Genomic DNA, 22,023 nt, shown 5'->3' with positions numbered 1-22,023 from the left:
CAGAGGGTGGCACTTTGGGGCCTCCAGGGATAACCAGAGTGGAGGGTTAGAAGTTGCATTATATAGGACCAGCTGCAAAATCTGTGCTGCCTGATAGTATTTGGCCATATGTGTCACTTCTAGACCCCCTTTAGGTTTGTGTCTAAAAAGGGTGGTCCTATTAACTCATGTGATTGAAGACAAATTTGAGCTATACATTGAGAGCTTGGAATTTGGATTGGTTAACCACTAAACCAGAGACCGACTCAAAGGTTGATACAGTTTCCAGTTGGTTGGGTTACGGGACAGTAAAGAGAGATATAATTTAATGAGAAACAGATACAATCTCTATACCCTCTAATGTTGTGGTTTGAGTGGATAGAAATAGCCAAGGATCCTAGGTAGAGGAGAAAGAGAGGGCATTCTTGCCAGGTACCTCTTTGGATTGGCCAATGAGGGGATGAGAAACCCGCAAAGCACAAGAAGGCGGAGGAAGAATGGTATATCGCCCAACTCAAAAATTTCAGGGGGAAACCCCAACACTCCAGCACTGCAAAGAGATAAGGGTGTAAAAGACCTCTCTAATGTCCAGTGAAAGAAGCACAGCTACAGTGCCATGGACCTTATACTGATAAAGCAGGTGGGCATCCTGTCTAACGTTATCAGAGATCCATCTGGAAAAGACCAAGCCAACTTGATATTTTCCTATTAAGACACCTAAACCCTGATTCAGACATGAAGCCCAAATTTTGCCTATACATTTAACGTCTATGTTAATAAGAGAAGTTGACTAGCAGTTTGCCTAGTTAAATGAGTCTTTAGGAGTTTTATGGATAATCACACTTGAGGCCAGTGATGTAGTTGGAATTAGGCAGTTACCATCCACCAGTTTATTAAAAAAGGTCAGGTGTGAGATCAGTATGTGGGAGAATTTTTATATACGAAGTCAGGATAAACCCATCTGGGCCCAGTCTTTTGCTGGGTTTGAGTTGTTTAACCCCTTGCCGCAGCAGCCATTTTTTGGTTTTTCATTTTAGTTTTTTTCCTCCCACCTCCAAAAGCCATAACTTTTTGTTATTTATTTATTTATTTTATTTCTCCATCAACATATGATGGCGTATAAGGGCTAGTTTTTTGCTTGATGAGTTTCTAGTTTTTAGTGGCACCATTTAATGTACCATGTAATGTACTAGGAAACAAAAAAAAAAAATATTGTGGGGTGGAATAGGAAAACGGCTACTCCTCCCGTTTTTGTTTTAGTTTAGTTCATACTGCATTTACAGTGTGGTAAAAAAGACTTGTTCCCTTTATTTTGTGGGTCAATACGATTACGGCAATACCAAATTTATATATAATTTTTTTAATGATGTACTACTTTTACAAAGAAAAAACTGCTTGTTCTTCTGTGCCACCATATTCTGACAGCCACAACTTTTTTTTATTTGACTCTGGCAGGACTTAAAGGGATATTCCCATCTACAAAAATCGAGCTATTAAGCTCACCCTTCTAATTTAAATATTTTTTGTAATTACCCGTCTTTAGCCCAGCAATGTCATTTTCGGGATATTCTTGCTTGAAGTCGCTGTCAGTCCCTCTTTGTTTGCAGCTCGTTGTCTAGGGTCCAGCCACCACTATTTACCTTTAGCGGTGGCCACGCATGTGCAATGATATCCTCTCCGTCCTCGGGAGAGGATGTCATTTTGCTCATGAACGCGCATATCGGCGCATGCGCAGTAGATGCAGGGCAAGGCACCAGTCGTGAGGTGAAATCTGCGGTGTGTGTGTGTGTGTGTGTGTGTGTGTGTGTGTGTGTGCGCATATATGTGTAGGTGAGTATAAGTATTGGTATTGTTCACATTGAAAATTTTATTTTTATTTTGGTGCAGATTTTGCTGTACCGATTGGACTACATCTTTGATTCGTTGGACTACTGCTTAGATCTATGTTTTCGCAAAAATTTTAATAAAATGGTTAACGATGGTTTTGTGAGGGATTTCTTATTTCAATAAAAAATAGTATTTGTTTTTTTTTTTAAACTTTATTAGTGCTTAGATAATGGCAGTTGGCTGATTACAGCGTCCATTATTAAGGCAGGGCTTAGTGTTAGCCGGTGCAGAGGCTAGCACTAACCACCCATTATTACCCGGTACACACGGCCACCAGAGGTCCAGGGAATAGCTTGGTACGATCCAGTACCCGACCATCTGTTGTGATGGTCGGGCACTGGGGCGGCCGCAGGCTTGTATGTGGCTGGAAAGGGCCAAAAACCGTGGACCTTCCCACCCTTATAATGCTAGGCTGCTGCTGTGTTGTATCTGGCTGGTTATGAAAATGGGGGTGACCCCACGTCATTTTTTGTTTTTTTTAAATTAACAAATTTAACAATAGACGTGGGTTCCCCCACATTTTTAATAACCAGCCAGATACAACACAGCAGCAGCAGCCTGGCATTTCACGGGTGGGAAGGGCCACTGGTTTTGTCCATTCCCAGGCTATTAACACAAGCCTGTGGCCGCCCCAGTGATCCACCATCACTGGATCGAGCACTGTAACGTACCAGGCTGTTCCCGATAACCGTAGTGGCGGTTGATACCGGGGTAATGGCTGTTTACTGCTAGCCTAATGGACGTCGTCAAAAAGACAACTGTCATTATGCATGCACTAATAAAGTCTAAAAAAAACATAGATATTCCAAATAAAAATTATTGAAATAAATAATCCATCACAGAATCCTCGCTAACCATTTTATTTAAACAAAAATCGTAGATGATAGCAGTAGTCCACCGACTATACTATGTAGTACAATGGGTCCAGGGTAACCTGATTAAAATATATAAATTAGGCCTGAAGCTTTCTTTTGTGAAATGATTCCTTGTGCTATCCCTTTTTTTAACGTTTTTTTTTTCAGAATACAGCAAAAAACGTAAAAAATATTTGTATAAAATCTGTGTTTTTTTTTAAATAATTATTTAGTCACTACACTTTCCCTTTAGAAAAAAAAACAGCGTTCCTAAAGTAGTCTTCGAATCCAACTTAGTCAAGCAACCAAAACGTTCTAAAAACACAAACACACACAAATACAAAATGTATAACACATGGGGTAGGCTTACATACAGGGTACATGGTTGACACTGTCTGTTATATCAAGTATCTAAGCCAACAATAAGTTAGGCTTCCATACAGGTGCACAGCAGACACAAATTTTATACTGTATAACATTACTGTCTGCTGTGCCCCATTACATAAGGTTACTATGGGGTATGTATGCCCCCCCCATACAATATAATGCCCAACATAGCTGCCCTATTTGTTTTACAGGTTCGGTTGTTGGACTACGTTGGATTCGAGGACTACTTAGATGACTACTTTCTTCTTGTGTTGGGGGTGCTTTATTTCATTACAATTTTGTATCTATATCTGTGTATTTTCCTTGAAAGTTTTATTCCTTCCACTTTAGTAATGGACACTGACTGAATGACGACGTCCATTACTAAGGCGGTACTTCGTGTTAGCTGGTGCAGAGGCTAAGACTAACCCCCATTATTACCCCGGTACCCACTGCCAACAGTGTTGTTGGGAAGGGATGAGTATGATCCAGTATCCAACCATCTGTAGCGATGGTCGGGAATTGGGGCGGCCGCAGGCTGGTATTCTCAGACTGGGAAAAGAAAAAAACAGTGGCACTTCCCACCCTTGTAATGCTAGGTTGCTGCTGCTGCTGCTGTGTTGTATGTGGCTGGTTATGATACATTGGGTGGAACCCCATGTCTTTTTCAAAAAATATTTCCAAAAAATGACGTGGGGTCCGCCCCATTTTTCATAACCAGCCAGATAGAACACAGCAGCAGCCTAGCATTACATGGGTGATAATGGCCACTGTTTTTGGCTCTTTCCAGCCTCATAATACCAGCCCTTCGGCCGCCCCAGTACCCGACCATCCCAACAGAGGGTCGGGTACTAGATCGTACCTGGCTCTCCCGGCACCCCTTGTGGTGGTGGGTACCGGGGTAATAATGGGGGTTAGTGTGAGCTTCTGCATCGGATAACACTAAGCCCCGCCTTAGTAATGGACATTGTCAATCAGACAGCGGCCATTACTAAAGGGGTAGTAATAAAAGTTTAAAAGAAAAGATAAAGATATAGATAAAATATTTTATTGAAATAAAGCACCCCCAACGCTACCCTTATTAACCATTTTATTGTAGAAAAGAAAGAGCTGTCATCAAAGTAGTCCTCGAAACCGATGTAGTCCAACGACCAAACCTGTAAAAAAAAACACAAAAAAAAAAGTGAATAAAACATGTTGTAGGCTTATATTTAGACCCATGTGTGATACTGACTGCTATAACATGTATAGAAGCCTACCACAAAGTTGACTTGCATACAGGGCCCCAGCTGACCGTATCATACATGGCCATACATATATACATACATACATACATACATGACCCCATATAGTAGTTAGTCCGTTGTCTATGCTCCCAGGTTTGGTGACTTCGCTCCAATGAAAATAAAAATTCACATAAGACGTTCCCACGAAGATCTGAATGGTCCCGTCACTTTTCTTCTTACTGCTACTTTGCGCCGCTCTGATTCACATTACCAAAGCGGTGGGCGCAGATGACTTAATCACGTGAGCTTGATATGATGACGTTATCTGCGACACAATGCATTGTTACTGTGAATGCTAGCGGCGCCAAGTAGCAGTAAGATGGAAAGTGACGGGACCGTTCAGATCTTCGTAGGAACGTCTTAGGTGAGTTTTTTTTAAAATATTTTCTGTGGTTCAACGGGTGCTGATGCAGGACCGGTGCGGCGACTAAACATATTACAAGGGGGGGTGCAGATTAGCTAGAGGGAGAGTAGTGGCTTGCCACAACAGGCTGAAGAGGGTTGCAGAGAGGGGTTGCGTGCTGTTGAAATTCACGGTGTGCTAGTCTCAACCAGGCTTACCATGCCTGGTTGAGACGAACATTCTCCCGATACTGCTAGAGCTACAGTATCTAGCAACGTCGGGAGCGCGTACACTGCAGAGTGGCTTGATTGACATCGAGCCACTCACGCCCCTTTTTATAAAAGATAACCAGCAGTAGCTGAGTTACCAAGTTTTTTTTAAAAAGAAAAGGTAGTTAGGGAATGAATTTTTTACACATTTTTAACAGCAAATTATTTTTTATTAAATTTCAGCTTAGAATGTCTAAAAAAAAATTGTTTTATTCAACTTGGGAATAACCCTTTAATAGAAGCAGAAAGATGGCAGACCTGGGGACCTTCATTAGGCCCCCGGGCTGGCATGACAACCATGGGTGCCTCACGATCGTGTAGCGAGGGGCGTGATGGAGTGACAGAGGGGGATTCCCACAGTCATAGCTTAGTTTCTGTTGTTACTATTGGCCAGGGCAACTAAGTGGTTAAACGGGCGGGATAGAAGTTATCTCTAATTCCAGCCATTACAGTAAAGTATCGGCTGGGACCTACGGAGTATGAAGCGGGCTGAGTTTGTGGGGGGGGGGGCTTGTGAGCCCCCCCCCCCCCTAGCTGATTGTGACCAACAGTAATGTCACTTGCTGGGAAGCGGTTCATAGCAAAGGTCACTATTTCATCCACAATATCCACCTTAAGAGTGATTATGGCTTGGAAGATGGTATAGCTGCCAGAGAGATGGAGAGAAAGGAAGAAATGGCCTCCGATTCTGGAGAAGTGGGCTCCGAATATAAGAGGGCAATATTACATTGGAATTCCTCCACAATAGGAATTTGAAGTCAATATTCATTGTCCTGTACATAATTGGGTGGATGCATGGTGGAGTGGGCCCAGAGCCGCATAGCTTATTGTGAGTTAGGCTTATTAATGAGAGTAAAGTAAGGGATTTTCCGGTCTCATAGCTGAAGATCTGGCCAAGGCAAGAACCCTGCTAGATCTCCGCTTGTTTGCCTAGAAGGGGTCCTTTTTAAGGGCCTCCTTTAGGCAAGAAACTTCTTATGCAAGTTCTCGCTGCTTAGGAGAATTATTATTTTGCCTGAAGGCCTCTTGATTGCAAAGGCCCCTGAGGACCACCTTATGCATTTCCCAAAAGGAAAATGTTGAAGAGCTCTTGAGTTAAAAATATTCTTTGAGATGTGCCTCAAGATCCTGGAACACTTCAGGGTGAGAGATTAGCGAGTTGTTGATGCACCAGTTAGAATGAATGGGTGTCCGCATTAGTGCAGAACATGTAACTGAGAAATGGCTGTGATTGGATCAAGGCTCTGAAAAGGTTGGTGGTAGATTCCACATTTGGTAAAAAGGGGAGTTGGACAAAAATCTGACCAATACGTTTATAGAGTTAATGAGGTACAGAATCATGCGTAATGCCTTTTATAAAAAGGATGGACCTCTCGCCAGGTGTCCACCCATGATAAGAGCATTAATGAACAGAACCCGGACGAGAAGGATCCAGGGAAATGAGTATGATTTGGCACAGTCTGACTGGAGGTTTTACCTAACCTGCGGTCGATCACAGTTTGAATCTCCACACAGGAGGTCGGTTACCCACTGTATTGAGTTGATGAGTGATTAGAAAGGTGAAAAATTGAAGTTGCCCTGTGTTGGAAGCATAATAGGAGACAATGGTCACCAATTTATCTTGGAACTGTACACACCAGAATAAGATATCGGAACTTGGTTTTCGATTGTGGAGGACTGGAGGAGAAATGGGGTGGATCGTTGAAACAATTAGCTACCCATCTAGTTTTGCCAGAAGCATTAGCAGTATTAAAATTGGGGATGTGAGGAGTGTAGGAAATTAGGTGAAAAGGTAGTGGAATAATAAGTCCTGCAAACAGAGAATGTCTGCCTGCAGGCTACGATTAATATCTAAACTATTTAGTCCTTTTAATTGGGGAATTAAGTCTCTGGATGTTATGGGAGGCTAACATCTGGTCCATAAGGACAGTAGTGAGTGAACTCTGTAGCCATATACAGCTGCAGACAACCAAGGAGATCGAAGTGATGTGGTTGAGAGGGTTGGTAAGTCGACCCACAAGTCGAGTCCTGGCTGATGGATTGAAGCTTTTCAGGTTCTGTAAAAGGCAGCGCCTAATAGGCTGCCTGTAAGTGTAAAACTGACCACACAACAGTGAAAAACAATTAAGTTCTATGGGTGTATTCACACGGCCGTTTTTTTTTTTTAACGGCCCGTGCATACTGGCCGTCAAAAAATAGGACATTTTTGGCCGTTTTCAAAAGTAAAAACTGATCCTGGCCGAGGACTCCCTGGACACAGCGCAACTTTTAGCATTGAGCCCGGGGAAGCCCTGGACAGTGATGGCGGGCTTTCAACAATGGAGTCCCCGGCCAGAGCAACGCAAGATCTCTGGCCGGGGACTCCTGTCTTGGGAAAGCCCTTGGTGGTGGTGCTATTTACAAGGGGGGGTGCTATCTATGGGGGGTGCTATCTACAGGGGGGTTGATGCTATCTACTGGAGGGTGCTATCTAAAGGTCTGTCACTTTATATGTGGGCACTGTCACTATGTTGGCATAGGCACTTTATATGTGGGCACTGTGGCACTATGTGGGTACTATGTCAATTTATATGTGGGCACTGGCCCTATGTGGGCATTATCTACAGTGCACACTGTGGCACCATCTACAGGGACATTGCAGCACTATCTACATGGGCACTGTGGTGTTTTCAGGGGGTTGGGACAAAAAAAAACCCTGACAAATTAAACACATCCTTTTTTAACGCCCATGAAAAATGTATTGCAAATGGATGACAGACGGACTGGAAATGGATGAAAATTTCAAGACACACTGATGCAAAATGGCCATGAAAAACTGACAGCTGTTCAGTTTTTAAGGGCCATTTTTTTTCCCACTGTCGTATATGAACGTAGCTCTACACAGCCACCTTGGCGGAAAGTTATGGCTCTCAGAATGACAACTTATAAAAAAAAAAAAACTGTTGTTTTTTTTATAGAGTATTTGATTGTGTAAAATTAGTAAAACATAAAAAAAATACTATATCAATTTGGTATCGCCGTAATCGTACTGACATGCAGAGTAAAGTTAACATATCATTTATACCAAAAAAAAATCTATGCAGGAATTCCCATTTTTAATCAACTTTCCTACCAAAAAATAAATAAAGTGATCAGTCGCATGTACCATGAAATGGTACATCAAAAACTACAGCTCCTCCCACAAAAAAAAACAGCCCTTACACAGCTCTTTTGACGTAAAATAAAAAATTATGGCTCTCATAAGACAGGTATGAAAACATATCCCAATGTGCAGGCCAGGGGGGGAATATTCCTTCTGTTTCAGGAGGTGGTTATCAAGGCCATAATATTTGGGAACTGGTATGGGGAGGGCCTAAGCGCATCTGCTGGAAGCGAAGATGTACCAGGGTAACAGTTTCCAGTGAAGTTCCTCAAACTGTAAAGTTGAGGATTTTTGCAAAAGGATGATAAGAATTTACGTCATCTGTAAATGCAACACCTGCCCCAAAAATCCTGGCCTGTGCATAAAGGATTGCTTCAAAGCATACCACACATCTATGGATAAATAATTTCATTTATTTCCACCTTTTTTTTTTTTTTTTTTAATTATGCGCTGATAGACTCCACGCAGCATACATATGCCTGTACATTGTAAATTAAAATACCAGTAGAACTCCTCCAAAGAACTACTACTAAGCGAATCCGCTCTCCAAACGCCATATGGCGCTCCCTTCCTTCTGAGCCCTACAGTATGCCCAATCAGTCATTTACGTCCACATATGTCATTGCCATACCCGGGAAAATCTTAGCAATTTATTGTGTTTCCAGTGGGACAAGCTGGGCGCAACAGCACTGAAATGGCATATCTGTGGGAAAATTGCAATTTTCACATTGCACCATCCTCTTTGCATTCATTTCTGGAAACCGCCTGTTTGGTCCATATTCTCACTACACCCCTTGATAAATGCATTGAGAAGTGTAGCTTTTAAAATGGGGTCACTTCTTAGCGTTTCTTTTACTATTTGACCTCAGAGCCCCGGCAATTGTGGGCCAATCCAGTGTAAATCACCAAATTAGGCCTCAAATGTTCATGGTGCTCTTTCACTCCTGAGTCCTATGTCCAGGCAAAATATTAGGGCCACATATAGGGTGTTCTAAAACCAGGTAACACCGCATAATAATTAGCTTGTCTTTTTACAGTGGCACAAGCTGGGCACAACATAGCATATCTATGGAAGTATTGCCATTTTCACTCTGCAACATCCACTGCTCACTCATTTCTGCAAAACACCTGTGGGGTCAACATGCTCGCTATACCCTTAGACCAGGTGTCTTAAGCACGCGGCCCCTAGGGCTGTAATCTGCGGCCCGCGGGACACTGAGCCGCTAGTATAGGCTCTGCTCCGGGACTCTGTGGAATTCCCTGACATCACTGTCCATATATGGACAGTGTGTCAGGGTCTTCCCCAGAGCGGAGTCCCGGGCAGAGCGCTAGTATGGGCTCTGCTCCGAGACTCTGGAATTCCCTGACATCGCTGTCCATATATGGACAGTGTGTCAGGTTCTTCCCCAGAGCGGAGTCCCGGGCAGAGCGCTAGTATCGGCTCTGCTCCGGAGCTCTGTGGAATTCACGGTCATCGGTGTACATGTTTGGACTCACGATGTCTGGGGCTTCCCCAGAGCGGAGTCCCGGGCAGAGCGCTAGTACAGGCTCTGCTCCGGGACTCTGTGGAATTCCCTGACATCGCTGTCCATATATGGACAGTGTGTCAGGGTCTTCCCCAGAGCGGAGTCCCAGGCAGAGCGCTAATATAGGCTCTGCTCCGGGACTCTGTGGAATCTTCTGACATCGCTGTCTACATATGGACAGCGATGTCTGGGGCTTCCCCATAGCTGGAGTCCCGGGCAGAGCGCTTGTATAGTCTCTGCTCTGGGACTCTGGGGAAGCCTCTGACATCGCTGTCCATACATCGAGAGTGATGTCAGGGGCTTCCCCAGAGCAGGAGTCCCAGTGATGTCAGGAGCACAGCTGGAGTCCCAGGAAGAGCCTACTAGTAGCGCTCTGCCCAGGACTCCAGCTTTGGGGTTGCCCCTGACATCCATGTCCATATATGGACATTGATGTTAATGGCTTCCCCAGAGTTCCGGCATAGAGCCTATACTCGTGCACTGCTCCGGGACTCCGGTTCTGGGGTTTCTGTTTTTCATGGCCGATTTGACACGCGCTCGTTTGAGTAAGGCTTGAGTCTGCTGTATTCTTTGATAGCTGCTATTAGCCACAGCACAATATCTTTTTGTGCCATTTGGGCTGATAGGAGAAGCGGGCCTGTCCCCACAATATGCTCTCCTATGTATGCCTGATGACCGATCCACCTTAAGCCTAATAATATAAGTATCCATTTTGATGGCCGAAGAGTTTTTATACTTTATTTAATATTTCTTGTTTTAGAATGTTTTCAGTGAAAAAACATTGGGTAAAGCTTTGTAGGCTTCTTTTGCTATACTTCTCAGTGGCCTCTCAGTCTGAATACAACGAATTCTGAGAGCCTGGAGCTTTAACTCACAAGAGGCCTGCTTACAATAAATAATCCGTATGTCTGTAAATGAGTGTAAATGACAGTACACCAGTTATCAGGATCTAGTAGGTAAATGTTGCTCCTCTTTTTAGAAAACTGCTTGCTTACTTATGCTTGGGGCCTAAGACTGGATAGTGAATATTTAATATCCTATATCTATTTACCTGCAATTTTGGTGAAATAAAATCTAAAAATGTATGTTTTACTCGTTTATATGAATTGTTGACCTCTGTATATTTCTTTCAAGTAAAGTGTTTTTCATGTTTATTTGTCTTTCAGGGTCATAGTATAGGAAACTTGTCTAGCTTGGGTCCCATAGACTGTGATGCTAATGCCACTGATGGTAAGTTGTTTTGCAGTATTAGTTTGTCATATGTTGAATAGCACTTCTATGGGAAGTTACAGAAGCAGCCAAGCATACTTGCTCGGTTGTTTCAGTAACTCACATAGAACAGAAAGGAGAGAGCCGTGGGCATGCCTCCATTCATTCAACTTTGTTTTTGGTTTGGCTTTTTCTAGAAATCGATGTAGCGGTGTACAGGCTCAATAGAAAGTCTATGAGCCCGTACACCGGTACATCGGCTTTCTGGAAAAAGTCGAACAGAAACAAAGCAGCTCCGCACTCACATGAGCACTTCTGTCGCTTCATTTTATCGATTAGTGGGGGTCTCAGTGCTCGGACCCCCACTAATCAAAACTTATGAAATGTCACTATGACATGTCAGAAGTTTGAATGTTTAGTTACCCTTTAAAGTAGTATTTCCACAATTAGTAATTTTTCTACAAAGCCCAGTTCCTTGTATAAATTTACTGCCCCATGCTAAAATAAACGTACTATGTTCTCCCAATGTATGTATTCAGCTCCCTTTCTCCCGTGTATACTGTCTTTTTCATAGTGCAGAGTGAGCGGTCCTGTTTCTAATATCACTTGACTGCTGGTAAATTACAGTTCTCAGCAGCACACGGTCTCCACTGTGCTGCAAGCACCTCCCTCTCCTCCCCGTGTGTTATTTTCTGTTTATCAAAAATGTATTTCCTGATAGAATTGTTTGCATCTGGCTTTATAAAATGTGATAGATCTATATATATATATAGATATGCAAATAGCATGCAAAACCTAAATATAGTGTCCTACTTTTTCTATATTTACACCAGTGCAACCGCTTCTGCTTTCAGTCTGTGCACCCAGCGCCCCCCACACACCAGCGCGTCTCCCCCAATTTTCTCTGTCCTGGGACTTTGCTATTTTTATCCTTGTTATAGAGTACTGCAATACTTGCAGCAAAAGGAATGTCCGCTCATACCGACGGTACCCCCTGCTCCTGGGCTTTGCAGCCATAAAGAAGACACTCACACGTGTTACAGAGCACGGAAGCAGGGGGAGCCGTTGGTATGAGCTGACAGTCCTGTTGCTGCAATAAGAAGAAGCTGTCAGATTGCTTCCCCTTCTCCTGTGCTTTGTAACCTGTGAGTGTCTATAGCTACAAAGCCCAGGAGCAGGTGGAGCTGTCGGTATGAGCATCTGACAGCTCCTTCTTGCCGCAGAAGAAGTGTCAGTTCGTACTAACTGTTCCCTCTACTTCTGTTCTCTGTTGCCATAGAGAAGGTACTTACAAGTTGAGGAGCAGGAGGAGCCTGTCAGTACGAGCTGACATTCCTTCTTCTGCAATTATTACAGTACTCAAGTATACAGATAGCCCAAGTCCCAACACCTGGTTGGGATAATTAAATTCAAAGGGGGAGAGGTGCTGAACAGCCCTTACTGGAGGCATGCGAGCAAAAGCAGAGCGACACTGAGGTACTTTCTGTCCATGCTCGGCCCTGCTAAAGATAGGGAAACTGCATGCGTGGTTTTCCCTTCACAGGGGAAAAACGGGGATTCGATGTAATGAGTAGGAGGACAAACTGAGCATGCTCGACCATTACTAAAGAACTTCTGTATAACGTTTCTGGTTGAAACAGGAGATAAACAAAAAGGTGTCATGAGGACTGTTTGGGGGAAAAATAATCTGTAATGGTACATTTAAAACAAAAACACATATTGCGTATATTTTGAGGAATACAACACACTGTGCCAACAATGGCATTTTTTTAAATCCACCTTTAAAGCTATGTATAAACTGTATAATGGTGTCCAAGGTTGACCTATATACCGATCAGTCAAAGCCCTGCTGCCAGTATGAATACAGCCTATGTAAAGAAATTTTAAAAGGAAAATATTTACAAAGTTATTAACCCCTTCCCGACATGCGCCGTACATATACGGCGCAATCGGGAAGGGCTTCCCGCGAAGCGCAGTACCATTACATCACGGTGATAGTGCGGGCTCAGGAGCTGAGCCCGCACCGTCACCACCGGGTGACAGCTGTATGTTACAGCTGGCACACTGAGGTATCGGCCAGGACCGGAGCTAGCATCCGATCCGGCCGATTAACCCCTCAGATGCTGCGTTCAATAGAGATCGCAGCATGTGAGGAGTTTTTAGCCACCGGCACCCCAGCAACGTGATCGCTGGGTTGCCGGTGGCTACAAAGGCGATCGGAGACCTAATACTTACCTCCCGGTCTGCCAGCAACAGAAGCCTCCTATGCCCCGCTCGGCGGCGGGGCCTAAAAGGCTTCCGGTACCATCAGCAAGATGGCGCCGGCTCAGCTTCCGGCTCAGCTTCCGGCTCAAAAGCTGCGCCGGCGTCATCAGCAGTGGGTGTCCGCTGTATGTTACAGCGGATATCCCACTGTAAAGGCAGGAACCGGAGCTAGCTCCGATTTCTGCCATCAACCCCTACGATGCAGCGATCCAATGCGATCGCTGCATCAAAGTAGTTTGTAGCAAATCGGGAAAGCCTGATCGGCTTGCTGTCAGTGAATAACTGACAGTTCTAATACATTGCACTACATAGGTAGTGCAAATTATTAGAACATCAATCAAACAGTTGGACCTTCAAGTCCCCTAGTGGGACAAAAGAAAAGTGTAAAAAAATAAAAGTTGTAAAAAATAAAATAGCTTCAAATAATAACATAAAACACGATCGCCCTATTTCCCTTTATCAAGTCATTAATTATTGTACAAAAAATAATAAAACCATACATATTTGGTATAGCCGTGTCCGTAAAAACCTGAACTATAAAAATATTATGTTAGTTGTCCCTCGGAGTGGATGCTATAAAAAACAACCTAAAAAAGTGATCAAAAAGTCGCATGTATCAAAAAATGGTACCTATAAAAACTATTACTCGTCTTGCAAAAGACAGGCCCTCAGACAGCTCAGTCGACGAAAAAATTAAAAAGTTATGGCTCTTACATCCTGGCGACAGAAAAATTTAATTATTTTTACAAAAGTAATTTTATTGTGCAAAATGTTGTAAAACATAAAAAAGTTCTATAAATGAGGTATCGCCGGAATCGTACTGACCCGCAGAATGAAGGTAACATGTAATTTATTACGCATGGTAAACGCTGTATAAAAGAAAACTAAAAAAAATTATGGCAGAATTGCTGTTTTTTGATTACCTTGCCTCCCAAAAAAAAAGGATAACAAGTGATCAAAAAGTTGCATGTACCCCAAAATGGTACCAATAATAACTACAGCTCGTCCCACAATAAAAAGCCATCATACCACTACGTCTATGAAAAAATAAAATAAGCTTAAGGCTCCAATAAGTCAGGAAAGAAAAATATGCAGTTGTGCCGCCCGAGGGGAACATTTCTTCTGTTTCAAGAGGCGAATTATCAAGGCACTAAAATTAGGGAACCAGGAAGGGGAGGGCCCAAACATATCTGCTGGAAGAGAGGGTGGCCATATTATACCAGGACAACACTTCCCAGCAAAATTCCTCAAACTGCAAAGGTGCGGAGTGTGGACCAAATGGGAGATAAGTAAGGACACAATTTATCAGTGCCACACCGGCCTGTGCAGAAAGGATTGTGTCACAGCGTAATACACATCTATGGATCATTTTATTGTTTACCCCATTATTATACCACCTGACTATACCCCTGATGTACTCTGCCCAGCTTACATATGCCCCACATTATAAACTGAAACACCAGTAAAACTCCAAACAAAACTACTACCAAGCAAAATCCACGCTCCAAAAGCTAAATGGTGCTCCTTCCCTTCTGAGCTCTACTACGTGCCCAAACAGCAGTTTACTTCCACATATATGGCATTGCCATACCTGGGAGAACCCTTTTATAAATTTTTGTGGTGTGTCTCCAGTGGCATAAGCTGGGCACGACATATTTCCTACTGAATGGCATATCTAGGGAAAAAGTTTAATTTTTACTTTGCACCATCCACAGCGCAATCATTTATGGAAAAGAACTGTGGGGTGAAAATGCTCACTACACCCCTTAATAAATGGGGTCACTTCTCAGCGGTTTCTTTTATTAATTCACATCAGAGCCTCTGCAATTGTGAACCAATACTGTGTATGTTGCCAAATTAGGCCTCAATTTCGCATGGTACTCTCTCACTCCAGAGCCCTGTCGATAGTCCAGGCAAAAGATTAGGGCCACATGTAGGGTGTTTCTAAAACGGGGAAAAACAGCATAATAATTATAGAGCTGTCATAATAATTAGAGAGGTGGCACAAGCTGGGCACCACATATTGGCATATCTATGGAAAAACTAATTTTCACTCTGCAACATCGAGTGCACACTAATTTCTGCAAAACACCTGCAGGGTTAAAATGCTCGCTACACCCCTAGGTGAATACCTTGAGGGGTTTAGATTCCAAAATGGAGTCACTTGTGGGGGGTTTCCACTGTTTTGGTCCCACAGGGGCTGTGCAAATGCAACATAGTGCCCAGAAACCAATCCAGCAAAATCTGCACTCCAAATGGCGCTCCTCCCCTTCTTAGCCCTACCGAGTGCCCAAACAGCAGTTTATGACCAAATATGGTGTATTGTCATACTCAGGAGAAATTGCTTTACAAACATTGTGGTTCTTTTTGTCCTTTATTTATTGAGAAAATGAAAATTTTTGAGCTAAAGCTATGTCTTATTGAAGAAAAAGGATTTTTTTTATTTTCACTGCCCAATCCTACTAAAAGCTATAAAACCCCTGTGGCGTCAAAATGCTCACTACACCCATAGATTAATTTCTCAAGGGGTGTAATTTCAAAAATGGGGTCACTTGTGGGAGGTATCCACTGTTTAGTCCCTTTGGGGGCTTTGCAAATGTGACATGGCCTCCACAAATCATTCCTGTTAAATTTGAGCTCCAAAAGCCAAATAGCGCTCTTTCCCTTCTAAGCCCTGCCGTGTGTCAAAACAGCCATTTAGGACTACATGTGGGGTGTTGTTTTAACCAGGGGAAATTGCTTTACAAATGTGGCTGTGCAATGAGAAAAAATTATCTAAACCTACGTTTTCTTTGAAAGAATGTAGATTTGAATTTTCACGGCCTATTTCCTATAATTTTTGCAATAAACCTTTTGGGGTCAAAATTCTCACTATACCCCTAGATAATTTCCTTGAGGGGTCTAGTTTCCCAAATGGGGCCACTTTTCGGGGGTTTCCACTGTTTTGGCACCGTAAGAGCCCTTCAAACCTGACATGGTGTCTAAAATATTTTCTAATAAAAAGGAGGCCCCAAGACTCACTAGGTACTCCTTTGCTTCTGAGGCCGGTGCTTAAGTCCATTACCACACTAGGGCCACATGCGGATATTTCTAAAAACTGCAGACTCTGGGCAATAAATATTGAGTTGCATTTCTCTGGTAAAACCTTCTGTGTTACAAAAAAAAATGGATTCAAAATGAATTTCTGAAACAAAAAAAAAGGAAATTTGTAAATTTCACCTCTATTTTGCTTTAACTCCTGTGAAACGTCTAAAGATAATAATGTTTTGAATACTTTTGAGGGGGCGAAGTTTTTAAAATGGGGTGACTTAGTCGGGATTTCTAATGTATAAAGCCCTCAAAGCCACTTCACAACTGAACTGCCCCCTGTAAAAATAGCTTTTTGAAATTTTCTGGAAAATTTGAGAAATTGCTGCTAAAGTTCTATGCCTTGTAACGTCCTAGAAAAAGAAAACTATATTCAAAAAACGATGCCAATTTAAAGTAGACATATGTGGGATTTTAATTAGCAACAATTTTGTGTGGTATAACTGCCTGTCTTACAAGCAGATACATTTAAATTTTAGAAAAATTCTAAATTTTGGTGTTTTTCACAATTAAATACTGAATGTATCGAGCAAATTTTGTCAGTAACATAAAGTCCAATGTGTCACGAGAAAACATTCTCAGAATCACTTGGATAGGTGAAAGCAATCTGAAGTTATTACGACATAAAGTGAAACATGTCAGATTTGAAAAATGAGACTCTGTCAGGAAGGTCAAAAGTGGCCAAAGAGGGAAGGGGTTAAAGTGAACTTTTCATGCCCAGACATTCATTGGAAGCTGGAATATAGTTTTACCAAATTTTTCTCCTTTCCGTTTTTGCTTGCATTCCTCCTCTCATTTAGGCCAGTGTCATTTAAGTGTGTTAACATTTGCTGTTCCTTTAAGCACAGCGGCATTGTTTTAGGCTGCCTCATTTGACTCGTGTTGAAATGTGTACTAATTGATAACATTTCTATTCATCCTGTCATGAATCCCTAACCTTCTCCTAGATACAGAGTTTCCACATTAATCTGCTGCCTGCGCTGATCTTTATTACAAAATCCTCATCGCCAAGACAATAAAAAGAGGAATTTATAGAAAGTGAGGTTCAGGTAATTTCGATCAGGTCTGACATTGCAGAATACAAATTTAGGACTGATACAGAGGAGGAGGTGTGAAATGCAGGTGTATCACTAAGGAAATTAAAAAAATGAAAGGCTTTGTACACTTTTGAAAGTGTTTTTTTTTTTCTTTATCAATGTTTTAGGTGATTAGCAAAGTTTCTTGAATTTTCTTTTATAAAAAAAAATGTCTTTAGTTTTACTGATACAGCTATATGTATTCTCTATACTTAGAAGCTGCATCGTTCACTATTAGTCGATTCAGTCAGTTCAGCTGACACAGGATCGCAATAATATTGATCACATCTAAGTTGATGAATTGCTATTAGGGTTATTCTGTGTGTTAGATACACACAGGACCCGCTCTCAGACGAGACGGCTGTTCAGCTGAACTGACGGTATCGGCTAGTAGCGAACGATACAGCTTATATGTATAGAGGATACATAGAAGCTTCATCAAAAAAACTGAAAACATTTTTTTTAATAAGCCAATTTAAAGTTGTCGTTTTTTTGAATCGCCTTTAAATGACAAATTTAGCCCTACTACATCTGTATAGTTGGTCAGTAAACCTAAGTGGGACAGCACTAGTGTTTTAGTGAAGAGTGGAAGCCTTGAATGTCTCAATCAACAGTCCTGACAATCCAAACTGAAATTGAAAGACCGCACTCCAAATTTGATAAAGCCATAAGCAGGATTTCGGCTCATGTTCTTAAGAACGTTATTATTTATTAAAACAGACATGTCAGGAGAGCTGACGAGTCCCTTTTAACCCCTTAGTGACCAGCCCATTTTAGACCTTAATGACCAAGCTATTTTATTCGTTTTTCTATAGTCGCATTCAAAGAGCTATAACGTTTTTATTTTTTCGTCTACATAGCTGTATGAGGACTTGTTTTTTGCGGGATTAGTTGTGCTTTTTAATGGCACCATTTTTGGGTACATATAATTTTTATATTAACAATTATTAACCTTTTTGGGGGGGTTTATAAAAAAAAACTGAAATTCCGCCATTGTTCTATGCGTTTTTAAATTGACGCCGTTCACTGTGCGATGTAATTAACATGTGACCTTTATTCTATGGGTCGGTACGATTACGGCGATACCACATATGTGGAGGTTTTTTTATGTTTTACGACTTTTGCACGATAAAAACACTTTTGAACTAAAATTATTTGTTTTTGCATCGTCGCTTTCCAAGAGCCGTAATTTTTTTATTTTTCCATCAATGTAGTGATTTTTTGGGCTTGTTTTCTGCGGGACAAGACGTAGTTTTGAATGGTACTGTTTTGGGGTGCATGGGACTTATTGATTCATTTTTATTATGACTTTTTTGGGGGGCAATGGAAAAAAATTGCAATTTCGCCATAGTTTTTGGCGTTTTTTTTTACGGTGTTCACTTTGCGGTTTAAATTACATATTAACTTTATTAATGGAGTCATTACGGTCGCGGCGATACCACATATGTGTACTTTTTTTTTTTTTTACACTTTTACTAAATAAAACCACTTTTTATGGAAAAAAATGGTTTTATTTATTTTTTTACTGTACTTTTTATTAATAATCTTTATTTCACTTTGATGACTGATTTTATTAGTCCCACTAGGGGACTTTACTGTGCGATGTTCCGATCGCTGCTATAATGCTCTGGTATACTTCGTATACCAGAGCATTATTGCCTGTCAGTGTAAATCTGACAGGCAATCTGTTAGGACGTGCCTCCGGCGCGTCCTAACAGGCATATGTCCAGGGCAGACCTAGGGGCTTTTATCAGTCCCCCGGCTGCCATGACACCCCATCGGAGACCCGCGATTGCATTCGCGGGCCGCCGATGGGTGAGAGAGGGAGCGCACTCCCTCTGTAAACAAAGTTAAATGCCGCGGTCGCTATTGACGGCGGCATTTAACGGGTTAAACGGCCGCGATCTAAGTAAACTTTGATCGCGGGCGTTGGAGCAGGAGCTCAGCTGTCATCAGACAGCAGAGCCCCGGCTCCAGCCTGCACGGGAGACCCGTGCAGGACTTAGACTAGGCTGACGTGAAAAGGCGTCAGCCTAGCCTAAAGCCCAGTAGTGAATCACGTTAAAAGGCGTATTAGTGGTCACTAAGGGGTTAAACTCCCTGTATCTAAGCTATCGTCATATGTCGCAACTTTGCCCTAAAGGAGCTAAGTTGAAAAGCAGCCATGCATCAAGCACTAAAAATATAAAAAAATAGCAAATTTACATGACCTACAGTTACTCGCCTACATATCATTTGTGAGATCACAACAAGATATCTGCTCTAAATTTGGAGGTTCTCTGGACCTAGTGTTTAATGAGCTTCTGATCTCCCTCATTAGGTAAGTCATGCTGCCGGACACCCTGGAAAAAAAGTCAGAAGCAGGTTATTACCACCGCTGTTTTCTCTTTTACAGCAATTGGCCTTATTCACACAAACTTATTTCTCATCTGTGTGCTGTCCGTTTTAACAGCGGATTGCACACTGACCCATACAAGTCAATTGGGCTATTCACACTTCCGTTTTCTTTTAATGGAGCGTGTGTTTTTGCGAGAAACTCTCAGCATGCCTCATTCTAATCTGTTTTTGCGACCCAGACTTGAGTCCACTGAAGTCTATGAGTGCGTGGAAAAAATGGACAGCACATGGACAACGTCCGTGTGCTGTCTATTTTTCACAGATCCGTTGCAAAAAAAATACAAAAAATTTAAACCATGAAGTGCTTGCAGAGGAGAAAAACGAAGGGGACAAAATGGATGACACACGGAAACCACACAGATCTGGATTATAAATGGTCCGTTTTTTGCAGACACAAATCGGACATGCATGCGTGAATGTGGCCGTGCAGTGCTTAATGATCACTGTGTAAGGAAGAAAATAAATACAAAAATAATTTGGGTAGTCCAACAAATAAAATAAATTTAGGGACTTTTATTGACAAAGTTCGCAAAATCTTGTCATTGAGGATCAAAACATTGTGGTCATTAACCCCTTAGTGTCTAAGTCTGTTTTGGCCTTCAGGACCAGACCATTGTTTTCAAATCTGACATGTATCACTTGAAGTGGTAATAACTTTGAAATGCTTTTATTTTTTCAAGCCATTCTGAGATTGTTTTCTCGTGACACATTGGACTTTAATTTAGTGGTAAAATTTGGTCGACACATTCAGTGTTTGTTTATGAAAAAAACACAGATTTTTGCTATTTCTCTCAATTTTGTTTTTTTTTCATTTAAATGTATCTGCTTGTAAGAGATAGTAATACTACACAAAATAGCTACTATTTCACATTTCCCATATGTCTACTTTTATCTTTGCATTGTTTTTTTGAACGTTCTTTTATTTTTCTCGGACGTTACAAAGCTTAGAACTTTAGCAGCAATTACTCATATTTCCAAGAAAATTTCAAAAGCCTTATTTTAGAGACCGGTTTTGTTCTGAACTGGTTTTGAGGGCCTTATGTACTATAAACCCCTATTAATCACCCCATTTTAAGAACTGAACCCCTCAAAGTATTCAAAACAGCCTTTAGAAAGTTTCTTAACCCTTTAGGTGTTTCACATGAATTAAAGCAAATGAAAGGTGAAATTTACAAATGCCATTTTTAATTTTTTTTTGCAGAAAATCAGTTTTAATCCATTTTTTTGTGACATAGAAGATTTTACCAGAGAAGTGCAACTCAATATTTATTGCCCAGATTCTGCAGTTTTTAGAAATATCCCACATGTGGCCCTAGCGTGCTACTGGACAGAAACACAGGCTTCAAAAGCAAAGGGGCACCTAGTGAATATTGGGGCCTTATTTCTATTATAATATATTTTAGGCACCATGTCGGGTTTGAAGAGGTCTTGTGAGGCCAAAACAAAGAAAACACCCCAAAAAAAGACACCATTTGGCAGACTACAACCCTCAAGGAATTTATTATTTATTAAGGGGCATAGTGAGCATTTTGACCCCACAGGTATTTTGCTGAATTTAGTGTAATTAGGCTGTAAAAATGAAAATCTACTTTTTTTTTCTAATAAAATCTCGTTTTAGCTCAGATTTTTCCATTTTTGCAATAGATAAAGGAGAAAAAGAACCGAAACATTTGTAAAGCAAACTCTTCTGAGTAAGGCAATACCCCATATGTGGTAATAAACTGCTGTTTGGACCCACAGCAGGCCTCAGAATGGAATGAGCGCCATTTGGCTTTTGGACCTCAAATTTTGCTTGATAGTTTTTCAGGTGCCATGTTTCATTTGCAAAGCCAATGAGAGGCCAAAACTGTGGAAACCACCCAAAAGTGACCCTATTTTGGAAAATACACCCCTCAAGGTATCTATCTAAGAGTATAGTGAGCATTTAGACCCTGCAGGTCTTTTGCAGAATTTTATGTAATTAGGCCGTGAAAATTAAAATCTACAATTTGTTCCACTAAATTGTAGAATGTCTTCATTTTCACAAGGGATACTGGAGTGAAAGCACCCCAACATTTGTAAAGTAATTTCTCCCGATTTACAGCAATACCCCACATGTGGTCATAAACTGCTGTCTGGACACACAGCAAGGCTCAGAATAGAAAAAATAGAAGGAAACATCCAGCTCACCAAATCCTGCGTCTCAGCCAGACATCTCTCACGGATCCCCGCGACGGCCCACGGTGAAATGGAGTGGAAAAAAGGAAAAATGATCCAGCGCTGTCTCAGGGTAAAAAGGATACGTAGATCCCACTTTTATTGATGAAGGAAAATATATAAAATTGCAAAAGAGACGCA

General features: G+C 41.7%; 1 protein-coding gene across 1 annotated transcript in view; it reads left to right on the top strand.

The window, feature by feature from the left end:
* Positions 1 to 22,023, top strand: part of LMBRD1 (LMBR1 domain containing 1) — a 205,278-nt gene that overhangs the window by 149,923 nt on the left and 33,332 nt on the right. The window contains exon 14 of the mRNA XM_075864151.1: positions 10,819 to 10,882. Within this exon, the coding sequence (XP_075720266.1) occupies positions 10,819 to 10,882 (64 nt within the window). The remainder of the gene's footprint in view (positions 1 to 10,818; positions 10,883 to 22,023) is intronic.

Source organism: Rhinoderma darwinii, chromosome 4, assembly GCF_050947455.1.
Source record: "Rhinoderma darwinii isolate aRhiDar2 chromosome 4, aRhiDar2.hap1, whole genome shotgun sequence".
Classification (NCBI taxonomy): domain Eukaryota; kingdom Metazoa; phylum Chordata; class Amphibia; order Anura; family Rhinodermatidae; genus Rhinoderma; species Rhinoderma darwinii.
Note: the sequence above shows the minus strand (reverse complement) of the source record. Positions and strands in the feature narration are given on the sequence as shown.